General features: G+C 54.2%; 1 protein-coding gene across 1 annotated transcript in view; it reads left to right on the top strand.

The window, feature by feature from the left end:
- Positions 1 to 17,904, top strand: part of ARHGAP35 (Rho GTPase activating protein 35) — an 82,684-nt gene that overhangs the window by 35,158 nt on the left and 29,622 nt on the right. The window contains exons 2-3 of the mRNA XM_056137072.1: positions 1,111 to 4,964; positions 15,791 to 15,935. Coding sequence (XP_055993047.1) covers positions 1,281 to 4,964; positions 15,791 to 15,935 — 3,829 coding nt within the window. The 5' untranslated portion in view covers positions 1,111 to 1,280. The remainder of the gene's footprint in view (positions 1 to 1,110; positions 4,965 to 15,790; positions 15,936 to 17,904) is intronic.

The raw sequence follows: 17,904 nt of genomic DNA, 5'->3' as shown, positions 1-17,904 counted from the left end.
CTGCACACAGCCAGGAGTAGACCCCGCGCAGAGAGTCTGGCAGTGCTGTGCTTAGGGGTTACTCCTGTCCATGCTCGTGCTGGAAATCGAACCGCCTGTCTAGCTGCAGCCCGTGTGTTCTCGCCAAGCCCTTGACCGCCAGAATCCCTTTATCTCATCCCCTGTTCATAGTCCAGGATTGACTATTGATCTGTGATGCCACTGATGACTCTCCCAGCCTGCCCTGGGTACAGAATGTAGTCTAGGGCCTGCTAATGGCTCTGAGTCATGGTGTGCCCAACCCTCTGTCAGGACTGCTGATGTCGCCACTCTCAGCTCTTCTGACCTTTCAGACCACAGCGCAAGGCCCCTTGGAGCCTCACTTGTGTAGAGTCTGTCAGGTGTCCTTGTGCTTGGTTGGAATATCGCGTGCAGTGATGTCGTGGCCTCCAGGAGAGTATCACTTCTTTTGTTACCTGAACTGTGGTCCAACATCTTTGCTGTGTGGTCTCTGGTCTTTCCTCCTTCCCTTTGGATCTCTGAGTGGCCACAAGGTGAAGCCTCAGCTTCAAGGCAGAGCAGTGCTGTGGACTCAGCTATTTGCCCTGGACTCTAATTCTTTTTTTGTTTGTTTTTTAGTTTGGGGGTGGGGGTGATGCTTAGACTTGACTCCTGATTCTATCCTCAGGGATCATTTGTGGTGGTGCTCAGGGAACCACATGTGGTGTGGGGCTGAACACGGGTCAGCCATGTGCAGACATGAGCTCTCTCTGGCCCATAGGCTCCAGTCCTTTGCTTCACTTTGTCGCTCTGATGCTCACATCACCACAGAAAGGGAGCTGGACCTGCCTCCTCGGTGCTGCTGGCATTCTTCCAGCCACCTCCCTTAGGCACCCAATCTTCTTGGTCACCTGTCTCCCTCCATCCAGTGGTATTTGTGCCTCTCTGAGCGAGTGTGCCCGATGGTCTTATTTACTCATGTCTCCAATCTGCATAAGGCCTGTCACATTGGATGTTTATTGCTCTTAAGTACTAGCTGAGTAATAAACTTGGTTTTCCTACAGCTCAGTGATGAGAATTGCATTTTGAAATGAGGGTGCTGATGGACTTTTCTTTTCCCTCTGTATCTAGGAAGAAATGTTGGCTCTCTGGCGATGAGAAGTGGCCAGAACTGACCCCGTCCTAGTGAAGCTACACAATGGGCAGCCGGCCCCCACTGATGGTGTCAGCGAGCCGGTGGGGCCCCTGGGGAACACGAGTCTGATCCCGGACGTGGCCGACTGCGGCAGGATGTGTCGACAATGATGATGGCAAGAAAGCAAGATGTCCGCATCCCCACCTACAACATCAGCGTGGTGGGCTTGTCCGGGACCGAGAAGGAGAAGGGCCAGTGCGGCATTGGGAAGTCTTGTCTGTGCAACCGTTTTGTGCGCCCGAGTGCCGATGAGTTCCACCTGGACCACACTTCGGTGCTCAGCACCAGTGACTTCGGGGGGCGGGTGGTCAATAATGACCACTTTCTCTACTGGGGCGAAGTTGGCCGCTCCCTGGAGGACTGTGTGGAGTGTAAGATGCATGTGGTGGAGCAGACTGAGTTCATCGACGATCAGACCTTCCAGCCGCACCGCAGCACGGCCCTGCAGCCCTACATCAAGCGTGCGGCTGCGACCAAGCTCGCATCGGCCGAGAAACTCATGTACTTTTGCACTGACCAGCTGGGGCTGGAACAGGACTTTGAGCAGAAGCAGATGCCGGATGGGAAGCTGCTGATCGACGGCTTCCTCCTGGGCATCGACGTCAGTCGGGGCATGAACCGGAGCTTCGACGACCAGCTCAAGTTCGTCTCCAACCTCTACAATCAGCTTGCAAAAACCAAGAAGCCCATCGTGGTGGTCCTGACCAAGTGTGATGAGGGCGTGGAGCGGTACATTCGCGACGCACACACTTTTGCCTTAAGCAAAAAGAACCTCCAGGTCGTGGAGACCTCGGCCCGGTCCAACGTGAACGTGGACTTGGCTTTTGGCACCTTGGTGCAGCTCATCGACAAGAGCCGGGGGAAGACGAAGATCATCCCGTACTTCGAGGCCCTCAAGCAGCAGAGCCAGCAGATTGCCACGGCCAAAGACAAATATGAGTGGCTGGTGAGCCGCATTGTGAAGAGCCACAACGAGAACTGGGCAAGCGTCAGCCGCAAGATGCAGGCCTCCCCCGAGTACCAGGACTATGTCTACCTGGAGGGCACCCAGAAGGCCAAGAAGCTCTTCCTGCAGCATGTCCAGCGCCTGAAGCATGAGCACATTGAACGAAGGCGGAAGCTCTACCTGGCTGCCCTGCCACTGGCCTTTGAGGCGCTGATCCCCAGCCTCGAGGAGATCGACCATCTGAGCTGCAGCAAGGCCAAGAAGCTGCTAGAAACCAAGCCTGACTTCCTGAAGTGGTTTGTGGTGCTGGAGGAGACCCCATGGGATGCCACCAGCCACATCGACAACATGGAGAACGAGCGCGTCCCTTTCGACCTGATGGACACGGTGCCTGCCGAGCAGCTGTTCGAGAGCCACCTGGAGAAGCTGCGCAACGAGAGGAAACGGGCTGAGATGCGGAGGGCGTTCAAGGAGAACCTGGAGACATCGCCCTTCATCACGCCCGGCAAGCCCTGGGAGGAGGCCCGCAGCTTCATCATGAATGAGGACTTCTACCAGTGGCTGGAAGAGTCCGTCTACATGGATATCTACGGTAAACACCAGAAGCAGATCATTGACAAGGCGAAGGAGGAGTTCCAGGAACTGCTTCTGGAGTACTCAGAGCTGTTCTACGAGCTCGAGCTGGACGCGAAGCCCAGCAAGGAGAAGATGGGAGTCATCCAGGATGTACTAGGGGAGGAGCAGCGATTCAAAGCACTGCAGAAGCTCCAGGCAGAGCGGGACGCCCTCATCCTGAAGCACATCCACTTTGTGTACCACCCCACGAAGGAGACATGTCCCAGCTGCCCCGCCTGCGTGGACGCCAAGATTGAGCACCTGATCAGCTCCAGGTTTATCCGCCCCTCCGACCGGAATCAGAAAAACTCCCTCTCTGACTCCAACATCGATCGGATCAATCTGGTCATCCTGGGCAAAGATGGCCTCGCTCGAGAGTTGGCCAATGAGATCCGTGCACTCTGCACAAATGATGATAAGTACGTGATCGATGGGAAAATGTATGAGCTCTCACTGAGGCCCATTGAGGGCAATGTCCGGCTCCCCGTGAACTCCTTCCAGACCCCGACCTTCCAGCCCCATGGCTGCCTCTGCCTTTACAACTCCAAGGAGTCACTGTCCTATGTGGTGGAGAGCATCGAGAAGAGCCGGGAGTCCACCCTGGGCCGGCGGGAGAACCACTTGGTCCATCTCCCCCTGACACTGATTTTGGTGAACAAGAGAGGCGACCCCAGTGGTGAGACTCTGCACAGCCTGATCCAGCAAGGCCAGCAGATTGCCAGCAAGCTGCAGTGCGTCTTCCTGGACCCAGCTTCTGCTGGCATCAGTTACGGCCGCAATATCAATGAGAAGCAGATCAGCCAAGTGCTGAAAGGCCTCCTGGACTCCAAGCGGAACTTAAACTTGGTCAGTTCCACAGCGAGCATCAAGGATCTGGCGGACGTGGACCTGCGGATCGTCATGTGTCTGATGTGTGGGGACCCTTCCAGCGCTGACGACATCCTCTCCCCGGTCCTGCAGTCTCAGACCTGTCAGTCGGCCCAGTGTGGAAGCCACAACTCTGTGTTACTTGAACTGCCCGTTGGGCCGCACCGGAAGCGCATTGAACTGTCAGTCCTTTCGTACCATTCCTCGTTCAGCATCCGGAAGAGCCGGCTGGTCCACGGGTACATTGTTTTTTACTCCGCCAAACGGAAGGCCTCTCTGGCTATGCTACGTGCCTTTCTGTGTGAGGTGCAGGACATCATCCCCGTGCAGCTGGTGGCCCTCACAGGCGGGGCTCTTGATGTCCTTGACAATGACCTCAGCCGGGAGCAGCTGAGTGAGGGGGAGGAGATCGCGCAGGAGATTGATGGGCGGTTCACGAGCATCCCCTGTAGCCAGCCCCAGCATCGGCTGGAGCTCTTCCACCCCTTCTTCAAGGACGTGGTGGACAAGAAGAACATCATTGAAGCGGCACACATGTACGACAATGTTGCTGAGGCCTGCAGCACCGCCGAGGAGGTGTTCAACTCGCCCCGTGCTGGCTCGCCCCTCTGCAACTCGAACCTGCAGGACTCGGAAGAGGACCTCGAGCCCCCTTCTTACAGCCTGTTCCGGGAAGACGCGTCCCTGCCGTCCCTGTGCAAAGACCACTCAAAGCTCTCCATGGAGCTAGAGGGCAACGACGGGCTGTCTTTCCTCGTGAGCAGCTTTGAGAGCAAACTCAACAACAAAGTACCTCCACCAGTCAGACCAAAGCCTCCCGTCCATTTCGATATCACCAAGGGGGACCTGTCCTACCTAGACCAAGGCCACCGAGAGAGCCAGAGGAAGTCCGTGTCGTCCAGCACCTGGCTCCCTCCTGATGGCTTTGATCCTTCTGACTATGCTGAGCCCATCGATGCGGTGGTCAAGCCCCGGAATGAAGAAGAGAACATCTACTCAGTGCCCCATGACAGCACCCAGGGTAAGATCATCACCATTCGGAATATCAACAAGGCCCAGTCCAATGGCAGTGGGAACGGTTCTGACAGTGAGATGGATACCAGCTCCTTGGAGCGCGGCCGCAAGGTCTCCATCGTGAGCAAGCCCGTGCTGTACAGGACGAGATGCAGCCGGCTCGGGAGGTTTGCTAGTTACCGGACCAGCTTCAGCGTGGGCAGCGACGATGAACTGGGGCCCATCCGGAAGAAAGAGGAGGACCAGGCTTCCCAGGGCTTCAAGGGGGACAGCACCGTCATTCCTTACGAGACTGACGAAGACCCCAGGAGGAGGAACATTCTCCGCAGCCTGCGAAGGAACACTAAGGTCAGACTTGTCTTGGGGAAGGTGATGTGGGAGCAGGGTGCCTATGTGGGTCTTGGTGAGCATGGATGTGGCCACGCTCTGTTCAGTTTTTTGGGGGCTGTATCTGGCCATGCTGGAGGTCTGCCCCTGGCTCTGTGCTCTGGGGTCGCTACCTGCAATGCTCAGGGACTGTGCCGTGTCTAGGATGCAACCAGGCTGGCCATATAAGTGTAAGGCAAGCACCTTAATCCCTATATTCTCTCTCTGGTCCCAATTATCATGGTTTTCAAAAACAACTCACTCCAGTGTTAATCACCCCACATACCCCTATCTCTCTCTCTCTCTCTCTCTCTCTCTCTCTCTCTCTTTCCTTTTTGGGTCACACCCGGTGATGCTCAAGGATTACTCCTGGCTCATGCACTCAGGAATTACTTCTGGTGGTGCTCGGAGGACCATATGGATGCTGGGACTCGAACCCGGGTCGGCCGCGTGCAAGGCAAATGCCCTACCTGCTGTACTATTGCTCCAGCCGCCACCCCCCTTGTGTGCATGCGCAGGCACGCACACCTTGGAAAAGGAAACAGAATCTTAGATAGCTGTTACTGGCCACTCTCAAGTTATAAGGATGTTAGGGAACTAGCCTGAGTTATCTTTGTCCATACAGTAATTACCAGAATGAGCAGGTCGTGTAGAGCTTGTCAGTGCCCTGACATGTAGCCAGCCAGGTCAGTGACAGCACATTTGCCCCCAAGCCCCAGGATTTAGGACCAGAGGCATAGCTTTGCTATCGGGCACTCACTGGCCTGAGTGAGGCTTGACCCCAGCACCATAGGAAAAGAAGGAAACAAACACCAACACACACAAAACACAGGATTCAGAAGTGGGGTTGGGGGATGATAACCCCAGAGTGTCTGGTCAGAGGGCTCTTGAGTGCAGGCTGCCCCACACTGTCACCTGGGTGCTAGTCTGTGGCCCTTAGGGACCGAGAGTTGTGCTGCAGGACCCTTTCCAGAAAGACATAGCTACTGTGTTCCCTAGTAGCATGCAGGAGCTTCCAGAACATTCTTACCTATGCAGTGTCAGAGAGGCCAAGGCAGTGTCCTAGGCAGTGTTCCCCTCCCCCTCCATGGAACACAGGTGGGGTCTCTGAGAAATTTCTCGGGGTCGATTTTCCTTTTCCAGTTTTTTTCAGCTTTAGGTGGGATTCGGGTGTCCCCGAGGTAGGGAGCAGCAGGTGTGTGTCCTTGGTTCGGTAGCCTGAGTGCAGCCTGCCTGCCTGCCTCCTCGGGTTTCCCCAACTCTCCTGGAGAATCACGCTGCATGCAAACATCTCAAACATTGTGACTTTGTTCTCTCCCTCTCCGTTCCCGTGCAGAGCTGTCAGAACACTTCTCTGGGGGCTGCCAGTCTTCTGCCTCTGGGGGGTTGGGGGTGGAGATTCTCCCAGCACACTGTGAATGAGAAAGGTCTTTCTGACTTGCAGCTTTGTCAAACACTGGGTGAAAATAGTGCTTTTGGGACACCTCAAACAAGCATGCTTTAAAGCATGACAGCTGCGTGCTCTGCAGGAGCGGCAGGGCGAGCCCTGAGCTCAGCTTGTAGGTCACCTGCAGCTCTCAGCTCGCCGTGGCTGGGCCGCCCCCTATACTTCAGATGAAATGATCCTCAGGTCCCGAGAGCAGCAGCCTGGCAGGCATGAGTGAAAATCACTCTGGAAATCACTGCTGTTTGGGCCGCAGATGGACACTTGTTTTACTGGAATGGTACCATGCCATGGGCTCAGGAGTGCCCGGCCAGAGCCCAAGTGGGGGATTTGGCCTGTGGTTTCGAGTAACACTGCAAAGCTGTTTCTGTAGAGCCTATGGGGCACACTGAGTGCCTTCGACTTGGCAGACCCCCACCAGAGACCTGGCACAACTCTACTCATCCACAGCACACCAGGCACTCGGGTCTGCCTGCCCGGGTGGACTGTGGAGGTGAAGAGGTGCAGGGGATGAGGCCGGGAGCTGAGACTACAGAATCTCAATGTGTCCGCTGCTCTCCACAGTGCTGGCAACAAAGGAGGGAGCCAGCGTGCCCCACCCAGCCCCTGTGCATGCGGAAGCAGGTGGAGTGATGAGAATGAGGGAGGGGGGCAAGGATCTGCGAGGCCTGAGGGTTGGAACAGGCACGTTCTCGGAGAGGAAAAATGTGGCCAGGGCTGGTCTCGAGAAAGGATCCTGGTAGCCCTGCCCTTTGTCCCATTTCATCCTGGGTGTCGCTGGGCCATTTTCTCAGCACTTACCCTAGCAACAGCCCTCACAGCAACAAGGGCAACTCTGCTCCGGGTCCCCATGGGGTGGGGACAGAGAGGAATCGCCCCGCGCCCGAGGTTTCCGTGCCAGCGCGGCTCTCTGCTGTCCAAGTGGGGCTGGGAGTGAGGGGTGGCTTTCATTCCCGCGCATGAAAGTGCAGCCTGTGAGCGGGTTCTCACTGGGGCCTCTTCCCAGCTGAGCCATTGAGCAACCCATCCTCATCGTGGGTGCCTTCCGCACTCGGTGAATGAAACGCGCAGCAGCGCTCACGCTGGAGCGGGGCCCTGAATGGCCGCTTTGTCCGTCAGGAGTCGCCGTGGCACATACGTGGTCCCTGTCCCCGGGTGCTGTGAGTTTGCAGAGATGAGATCAGGACCAGCAGGGTCCGAGGCGAAAGCCAAGAAGCAGGCCTGGGAGGCTCGCTCCACAAAAGGTGCCTGTGGGACCAGCTCGAATCTGCAAACGGAGCAGGTTCCACCAGGGACTTTTAAAGACCTTTCTTGGCTCCTTAGTCTTCTGCCTGATGTGCTCGTATTTTTCTGTGAAAACACACACACAAAACAGAACAATAAAGAAAATCTTTCACTCACAGCAGCTACCGCATGACAAGACAACCTATTGAAAAACAAACCGATTCAATCACTCATTGTTCGGCCTCTGAGAAGCCCAGTAACCAGTTTGACAGTTTGTGAATCGGCTTATTTCATTGGAGCCTGTGAATTGGCTGGTTGTTGTGGCTTTGTGTGGGACACAGCTCTCATTTTGTGAGGCCAAGGACGGAGTTAGGGTTCCTGGTGTGAATAAAAACCAGCTGGGGAAAGGGGGCGTGCTTTGTCGAGCTCTGTGACACCCCGGGTGCTGCAGGCGAAAGAGCCCTCAGACATGTGCTGGGGTGCAAGTGACCAAAAATGTTCATCATTTATGTTTGTCACACCCAGCAGTGCTCGGGGCTTGTTCCTGGCTCTGTACTTGGGGATCACTCCTGGCAGGACTTCATGGGACCCTCTGGGATACTGAGGATCGAACCCGGGTCGGTATGTACAAAACAAGCACCCTCCCTGCTGTGCTCCAGCTCCCAAAAGTTAATCTTTTTAAAGAAATCTTTGGCCCCAGAGCCCATGCTTGCCCATCCCTTGCACGTGGCTCATTCCAGTCAGTGCCTGGCATCTCGTGGGCACTTGTGTGCTTGGCCATGGTGGGGGTGGACGGTTTGGAGCCTACACTTTAGTGCATTTTGCAATGTTACTAGAGTGCAGAAAGTAGGTGCCAAGTAAGCGCAGAGCTTCCACCTGAAACGCAGCTGGCCATGGTGGGGAAGCTAAGTATGGGGCTTGAAGAGGGAGGCAGGCAAAGGCTGTGAGGTGCCTGGAGGACATCTCAGACAGCAGCGTTGAGTTAGGGTTCAACAAGACATAATGCATCCAGAGTGCCGGGGTGCAGGGCCCCCAGACCACACAGGCCCCTGAAGCCCTTGTGGGGTGTCCCCCACACCCTGCTTTGACATTCTTACCGTAGGCATTCCTCTGGTTCTCTTCCCAGCCTGGATGATGTGGGGTTTGAATTTTGGGGCCATGCCTGGTTGTACTCAGAGATCACTCCTGGTGGGGTTCAGGAGATTCTCTGTGGGGCCCGGGACCAGACTCAGTATGTCTGCGTGCAGGGCAGGAGGTTACCCTACTTGCTCTCCAGCCCCTGGAAGGTTTTTCTCCATCCTGGTTTTGGAGCCCAGGCACTCGTGACTCAGCATGCTGGGGCGCCCTACTCAGCCTGGTCCCCACACGGAGGCACTGAAGCTCCCCAGCTTCGGTCCCCGGGGGAGCCCCATGTGCTGGGACCGCTCCATTGCGTCACTGTCCTCTTCAGACAAAGGGCTCATGCTCTGGTTGTCTCCGCACACGCTGCCCCTGACAGCAGCATGGTGCTGTCCGTGTCTGGCCTGAGAGTCTCCCAGCATAGAGGACAAAAAAGGCCTGCAAGCAACTGTGGCCCTAAGAAGCGGTTCCGAGCTGGTGCCATTCATTTCCCAGTTTATTTCAGGCCCAGAAAAATGCTGCACTGTGTTCAGAAAATAGACCATCTTTGCCTCTTGGCCTTGACTTACAGCACACCTGTTCTTGTAAAACAGAAAGAGAAGAAAGAAAATGACATCAGCACCCCCTCCCTCATGTTCACAATTTTGCCCTCTCCCACTAGCAATACCGAAGTGCCTCCATTAGGAATCAAGGTCTCGGGGGCTGGAGAGATAGCACAGTGGGTAGTGTGTTTGCCTTGCATGCGGCCGACCCGGGTTCAATTCCCAGCATCCCATATGGTCCCCTGAGCACCGCCAGGAGTGACTCCTGAGTGCAGAGCCAGGAGTGGCCCCTGTGCATCGCCAGGTGTGACCCAAAAAGCAAAAAAAAAAAAAAAAAGGAATCAAGGTCTCCCTGCTCTTCCCTAGCCAAGCCGAGGGGTGGTACAGAGCGCCCCAACCTGCAATCGGGCTGACCAGATTGACCAGATGCAGGCTGGGCTCAGCTTGGGCATCTGTAAAATGGGGACTTGCCCCCCCCCTTGCTAAGCCCCCTGTACCCGGCCAAAGGCTGAAGGGGTGGCCCCAGTGCCGTGCTTCCAGCCCATTCCACGGGGCTAGGGGCCTGCCTATGTTTTCCCACCATGCCATCGGGAAGGGTGCCCATAGACGTGGCCACTCATAGTGGCCTTCCTCTTGGGTTTTCTCTCACTGTTTGCAGAAGGAGAATGGGGGGTGCCACTCAAGCCAGAATATTTGGCCCTGGTGGGTGTTGGCCAGAGAGACAGGACTGGTGAAAGGCACGCTCTGCATGCAGGAGTTATGTGTGGTGTCCTGGGCACTGTCAGGGGTCACTCCTGGCACAGAGCCAGAAGTAGCCCTGAGCATTGCTGGTGTGGCCCCCAGCACTCCTACGCCCCCATAAAAAGACATTTTGGGGCGTGAGTGGATGATTTGATGGAAGGATCCCATTGAGGCTCTGCTGGGAATTGTGAGGCCCCTTTGCAGGCAGACAGCAGTGTCAATGCCGTGGGATGCACATGCTAGGGCCTCTCCGCCCGAGTGCCACTCCTGCCAAGAGGGCAGAGCCAGCACGCAAGGACAGTGCTTCATTTCCTGAACTGGCCAGTGGGCCGGCTCCAGTTACCTGTGTTTCCCCATTAAAATCTGCACAAGTAAAGATGTGTGTAGCGCCCAGAGAGAAGGTTGGCAGTGGACAGTGGGGCAGCACTTTCTGTTCTGGGGGAGCCAGGACATGTTTCATCCAGAAAGGGCAGCCCGGATGCTCCCTCACCTGTTGGCTGGCCCCATCACCTCCCTTATGTGGCTCTTACTCTTCTCATGCCCCATTCGCTTGTAAGGTCATTGCGGGCAAGAGACCGTTGTTTTGGTCCTAGTGTTAGTTCTGACCGCTGTGCTATGTGATCAGATACTGGGATTCTTAAAACTAAAAGAAAAAATGCCAGTGCAGCCAGAGAGATAGTACACAGGTAAGGCGTTCACCATGCTTATAGCTTTTCTGGGATTGATTCCTGTAATTCTATGTAATCTCCAAGCCCCACCAGGAGTGATCTCCGAGTGCGGAGCCAGGAGTAAGCCCTGAGCACTTCCATTTGTGGCCCCCCCTCAAAAAAAAAAAAGAAAAAAGGAAGAATACCAAGATCCTGGCCCTCCAGGAACTTCCCAGTAGATCACGTGTGTGTTGCTTCTGTACTTACAGCTCACATTGTGGCAGAGGGAACTGGGGTACCCATGGGACACTGTATGTGGTGCTGGGATGGAATCGAGGTGCACACAGTAGTGCCTTCCCTTGTACTGTCTCAGGCCATCCTCACTGTGTCAGCACCTGTGATACGGTACTGTTGGTACACGCACCTCAGCCCCCCACTACACACACAGCCATGGCTGTGCTCAGTGCCCACTCATCTGCCGTCTGTCTACCAGGCTCTAGAGCCTTCTTGTCCAGGGGGCTGCTGGAATGACCCTCCTTTTGCTGCCATTTTCACCTGTTTCTTGCACACAGGTGTGGAGGGGGTTGTGGGCTGGGTGCCTAGGCTCCACGCCCAGACTGTTGCTTCCTCCTCTGCTGAGGTTGGGGGTTTCCCCTTTATTTGTCCTCTCCTTGTTTCAGACAAAGCCCCGAGATCAGAGCGCTGCCAGTAAGAGCCCTCCCTCAGTGCAGCCCGGGCCTTGAATACTGGCCTGGGTCGTTTTCTTGGCCACCTGGGTCGGGGTGGGCTCAGGCACATTTCTAAAGGAGAGGGGCAGTGCAGAGGGCTGTGACTCGTTGGAAGGGGATCCACAGAGGCCAAGGTGAGGATGAGGGTGACAGCCCCCTCCTTTTTCTTCTTTCCCTTTGTAGTGTCAGAAGTGTTTCATCATGGAGGTGGGCATGGGAGGCACAGAGCGAGAGCTCCTGTGTCCCCGACTCCTGACCCGCCTGGTGCCAGCCATACTGTGGGTTCTCAGCTGTGCTGTGGCACCAAGCTCTCACCTTGCTCCTGGGTAATGGCACAGACCTGGGCCCCAGGGCCATTCCTAGTGATTGTCCCCACCCAGGGTAACCTGAAGCTTTGAAGTTCTGGAGGTGATGTGGTAGACAGCGTGCCCAGTGGTGCTGGGAGGCCTCAGGGAGGGTATCTGCTGTCTTATGCTGGGGCCCCACTTCGGGGTGCTGTCCCGGCCCCCAAAACTTCATAATTGGTAGCCCATGTCTAAACTCAGAGAGGAGACGTTGGACAGGACCACTCCAGGGGGACTCAGGGCAGTGTGCATTGGCCCTTGACTTTCCACGAGGGAGCTTTTGCTACCTGCGGGAGCGATGTAGCCTCACCACCCTGCAGCTGTGCTGTCCGTGCCAGCCTGGGCTCGCCATCAGGACCGGACAGTGGGCAGCTGGTTGACATGCTCTAGGACTCAGCTTTTCCATCTGTGAAAGGGGACTCTCGGTGAGATTGATAGCACAGTGGGGAGGACACTTGCCTTACATGCAGTTGACCCGGGTTCAATTCCCAGCACCCTATAAGGTCTCCGGAGCCCTGCTAGGAGTGATCCATGAGCGCAGGGCCAGGAATAAGCCCTGAACACTGCCAGATATGTCCCAGAATTTTGAAAAGGGGGGCTGTTGTGCCTGTACTGCCAGATTGAGTCTGGAGTGGGGAGGTGCCTGGGGAGAGGAGGCTAGAGCCTGGCCTTCGGGAGTGCTGGAGGCTCACAGTTGCATGCTGGTCTGTGAATGGTGCAGCCTCTCCCTCGCTACAGGCTCTAAGGTGGTTACAAATCACTTCCCTGATGCTCCAGGTTCCAGTTTCCTCCCGGTCTTGCTTCATCAGGCTTGGGTTCAGGTGGTCTCTGGATATTCAGGTGCCTCAGCCAGCGGTCCAAGGGCATGGCGAGCCCCATGAATCTCTGGCCCTGGGTTGTATGTCAGGCTGCATCTCAGAGCGGGTGAGGGGGCGCTTGCTTGGTTATGCTTATGCACATTCGGGTTGGGAGTTTGCCAGACATGCGTTCTCATCAGGTTGTTTAACCACACCAGCAGACCATCAGGCAGTGCCTGGGCGTACCACATAGCAGAAGCACCAGAACTGAGTGGACGCAGGTGGCACCGGGGATCAAAACCGTGGCCTTATGCTCACAAGACAGGTGCTTTTAGCCCCCGAGCTATGTGGGTCCCCCACCCCCACCTCATATGGCATTTCTTTTGCTTTGGGCATCACTTGGGAGCTGCTCCCTGCTGTGCTGGGTTCCCCAGGGCCCCATGTGCTCCAGCCCTTTGAGCCAGCTTCCTGGCCCTTGTGGCCTTTTGTTTTTGTAAAGAGCATCCAGTTGCCTCATCGTTCACAGCACCGTGTTGAACTACATGAACATTCAACCCAAGTCTTCGGTGGCATTCATGCTCAGGGAGCCCGCTGGGTGCCTCATCAGCCCGAGCATCGCACCCTCAAGGCCACTGTCTCATGACTAAGGGACTGAGGCGCAGAACTTGTCAGATTTCAAAGTTGCTATTCGGCGTGTCTTTCTACACCTAAGAAGCTGGTAGAAGGGCACCGGTCTGGGTGCTATAGTTCCATACAGAGACGCAGCCTTTCTGAATGTCTCCCTCTCATTTCTGCACCTGTCTGCAGAGCCAATGGTTTGAATGGAGCGGGACAGGCTCCCAGCCTGCCACTGAGTCACAGAGCAGGCTACACGGAGGCCTTTGCGTCTAGGTGATTCCCTCCAGTCACCCAGAATGGGCCTCTTCCTTCCTTTTCTCATGGACATTTTCATCTCAGCTGGGTTGTGCACCCCCACCCCCACCCCCCATGTGTTTGCACAGGAAGTTCTCATAGAGCCTCAGACTAAACAGGAAGTGATTTGTTCATCTCCAGAGGTGCCCGAAGGTCTGAGGATGAGCAGGGTGAGAAAGGAAGGCAGCCGTCCTGGCAGCTCGTTAGTCGCCCTCTTCTGTGGCTTTTATACAAGGATCCGTAAATACTTCCAGTCCTATAGGCTGTTGGCATCAGTGGGAAACTGCCCTTCATTTGCCTCAGACCCTTGGAAATGAGAAGGTACTGCTCACATCAGGGACCTTGGTCTTACATAAACAAGCCTCCTCTTCAGTATTTTTTTTTCTTTTTGGGTCATACCCGGCGATGCACAGGGGTTACTCCTGGCTCTGCACTCAGGAATCACTCCTGTCGGTGCTCGGGGGACCATATGGGATGCTGGGAAGCTGGGAATCGAACCCGAGTTGGACGTGCATGCTAGGCATATGCCCTACCTGCTATCCTATTGCTCCAGTGCTATATATATATATATTTGCTATATATATATCGGGGGTGGGGGGCTTTTTGGGTCACACCCAGCGATGCTCAGGGCTTTCTCCTGGCTCTGCACTCAGGAATTACTCCCGGCGGTGTTCAGGGGACCATATGGGATGCCGGTGATCGAACCCGGGTCAGCCATGTGCAGGGCATACATCCTACATACTGTACAATCACTCTGGCCTCTTCAATATATATTTTATTTTATTTATTTTTTACTTTTTGCGGCGAGCCCGGCAAGCTACCGAGAGTATTCGATATGCCAGACACAGTAACAATAAAGTCTCCAATGGAGACGTTACTGGGCCCGCTCGAGCAAATCGATGATCAATGGGAGGGCCTTTACTTTTTGGGTCACACCGGCGATGCACAGGGGTTACTTCTGGCTCATGCACTCAGAAATTACTCCTGGCGGTGCTCAGGGGAGCATATGGGATGCTGGGAATTGAACCCGGGTCGGTCACGTGCAAGGCAAAAGCCCTACCTGTTGTACTATTGCTCCAGCCTCTCAGTATATATTTTAAAGAAAGGTCAAGTGTTTTGTGACTTTAGGAAATTTGCCAGTTACTTTTGTTTATTTTAGAGCCACGTGCAGGAGTGCTGGGGCTACTCCTGGGCTGCTCCAAGTAGTGTGCAGGGGACCAGTGGTGCCAGGAAGGGAACCCAAACTTCCCAAGTGCAAAGCCTACACTTCCACTGAGGTTTCTCTCAGACCCTTGAGCATCTTTGTTTTTGTTTTTTGGGGGGGAGTGGGGAGGGCACAACTGGCAGTGCTCAGTGTACTTCTGACTCTGCAATTCAGGAATTACTCCTGATGATGTTTGGGGGACCATGTCAGGGATTGAACTCAGGCCAGCCACATGCAAAGCAAGTGCCCTCCCCACTGTACTATCTCTACAGCCCACCCTTGAGAATCTTTTAAATATAAATCAAGAAGTGAATAATTCTAGAGCAGAATGTCTCAAGAATAGTTATGAGACAGACCCTCGTGAGTTTTTGAAGCCCAGCATTGACCACTCACTAGTTATGTCCTGCAGGCACTGAGGACATTTTCCGTTTTAGCTGGTGACACTGAGAGGTTGGCAGCAGTTTCTGACTTGAGGCTTGCTGGGTATATAGTAAGCCAGGGCTGCTGTTTCCAGTACTGTGTGATGTGGGGAATGACAGCGATGGAGAAACAAAGAACTCTCTTAACTGTCATGTTCAGTTCCTTAGTTCTGCCCTTCCTAAGGGGGAAACCTGGGCAGCTAGCCCGGCCTCGCGAGTGTTACCCAGGGCCCTCGGCCCTTTCAGCGTGCGGACACTCTCCTACGCCAAGCGGAAGCCATCCATTGCCACTTCACTTTTTATCTCTCTGAAGAGCTCAGCCATCTCTCATGTACATCTCTTATCCAAATGGGATGTTTGGAAAACTTCCTGTTTGCCCCCTTGCGCCCGATCAAGGATGTGGATAGTCATCTCCCTGTTATTAGATAAACATGACTGGCTTCTTATAAACACCTTTGTTCTCCAAAGCAGTTGATGTGTGACTCTGTGGCAAATTGCCGGTGTCCTGTGATGTTCAGAGGCTCCAAAGAACCGAGTGAATGAAAGCAGCTCTGGCTGCATATGCGTCCCTGTCCCGCTGGGGTCTTTGCGGCAGCCCCTGCATCTCCAGGACTGGGCTGTGCTGACACTGAAGTTGGCATGTGTTGATACTCACTCTTCTCATGCTTTCGTTTCTCTCCTGGACAGAAACCAAAGCCTAAACCTCGGCCATCCATCACAAAGGCAACCTGGGAGAGCAACTATTTTGGAGTGCCCTTGACCACTGTGGTGACTCCGGAGAAGCCCATCCCTGTCTTCATCGAGAGATGTATCGAGTACATTGAGGCCACAGGTAAGAAGATTTGCCATCTGCCGGGGAGTCTGTCCACCGAAAGCAACATGGGCGCCTCCCGTCCTCCACGTCACCGTGTGTCCAGGATGATGTCCTGGATACGCTGTGGGCAGTGATGGGAATGGTCATACCTTCTCATCAGGTAGCAGCTGATGGTCAGCCCCTGACATTATGGGGGTGATGTCCGTGCAGGATGTTCTCAGAATTTTTTTTTTCTTTTTGGGTAATTAATATGCGACCACACTCAGAGATCACACCCTGGCGGGGCTCTGGGGACCCTATAGGATGCCAGGGATCGAACCTGGGTTGGCCCTGTGCAAGGTGGATGTCCTCCCCACTGTTCTATTGCTCTGGTCCCTGCCCTCAGATTTTATGAAACCCACATGCAGGAGCAGGAGCCGGCTAGGGCCACACCTTGTAGTCCTTGGGAGCTACCCTTAGCTCTGTGCTCAGGGGTTGCTCCAGCAGTGCTTAGGGGCCGATATGCCATGCTGGGGACCAAACTAGAGTAGACTGTGTGCAGGGCAAATGCCTTGGCCCTAACCCCTGTAGGATCTGTTCCACCCCAAGTGACAGCATTTGACATGTGTTCCTTCACAGCATTGTGTTACCCGCAGCTCCCATAGAGTCTCTCTGGCTTCGTGAAGCCCCATGAGCTCCCATTTTTGCCCTTTTCTTTCTCCTGGACTCTCTCCAAGCTGGGACTTTGAGGAGAGGAGGTATCTCGGACGCACGTGCATTCTTAAGCATTAATAGTCGAGCTCAAGAAGATAGGCTTATCCAGGCCCCAGAGAGAACCCAGAGAGTCCCAGCACTTTCTCTTTGTGCCAGAGGCCCACCCCAATCGTGGTCCCCAGTACCACATTGCCTCCATGCACCATACAGAGTGTGGCCCCTGAGCTTGGCTGGATATGGCCCAAAAGCACCCAGAAAAAATAAGACCACAAAACCAAAAAAATATTGATGTAGGGGCTGGAGCAATAGCACAGCGGGTAGGGCGTTTGCCTTGCACAGGGCCGACCCGGGTTTGATTCCCAGCATCCCATATGGTCCCCCGAACACCGCCAGGAGTAATTCCTGAGTGCAGAGCCAGGGGTAACTCCTGAGCATCCCCGGGTGAGACCCCCCAAAAAAAAGAATATCGATGTAGCCCATCTGAAACCAAGGCAGGGGTGGTCAGAGGAAGGATCCCCCAGGCCTGACTTGTTGCCCTCCCGCGTATACATACACATATAAAAATAAAAATAGTTTGTGTCCTTTGAAGAGGGGAAAGGATACCTAAAATCACATGCTGCAAGAGATCAAGCTTTGGGGAAGGCTATACTTTTCCCTGTATGTTTTTTAAATTAATTTTTATTAAAACACTGTTACTTACAAAGTTGTTCATTACACATTTGTTTCAAGCATTTAGTATTTCAACACCACCAGTGTAACCTTCCCTCCACCAATATCCTCAGTTTCCCTCCTAAGCCCAATCTGCCCCCTTAGGCACATAACGAATTTATATTGCTTATTCCATCCAAACTTAATTTTTTTTAATTTTATTTTCCTCTTACACTTTATAAACACTGTGATTTGCAAAGTTGTCCATGATGATTTGTTACAGGCATTCAGTATTCCAACACTAATCCATCACATTACACCTTCCCTCTACAATTGTCTCCAGTTTTCCTAACCAGCCCTTAAGCCTATCCCCATAGCAGCCCCCGGTAATTTATTTTATATTGCTTGTTATCAATAGTTTGCTAACAGAATGATCAAAAGTTTCCTTAGAAGAAAGTTAGTGAAGATTGGTGTATCTCACCGTGGAGCCATTAAGGCTTTGTATAAGTGTTTACTAAGATGTTGCTGCAGGTTAAGCCTTCTGTGTTTCTGTTTTGTGAATGGAGATTGGAGATTGCCTGCCTTCTACATTCCATTCCATTCGATCTGGTGTGCTACTCCTAGTTTATCAGTGTTGTAAAGTTTG

The sequence above is a fragment of the Sorex fumeus genome, unplaced genomic scaffold, assembly GCF_029834395.1.
Source record: "Sorex fumeus unplaced genomic scaffold, SorFum_2.1 ptg000122l, whole genome shotgun sequence".
In the NCBI taxonomy this organism is placed as follows: Eukaryota; Metazoa; Chordata; class Mammalia; order Eulipotyphla; family Soricidae; genus Sorex; species Sorex fumeus.
Note: the sequence above shows the minus strand (reverse complement) of the source record. Positions and strands in the feature narration are given on the sequence as shown.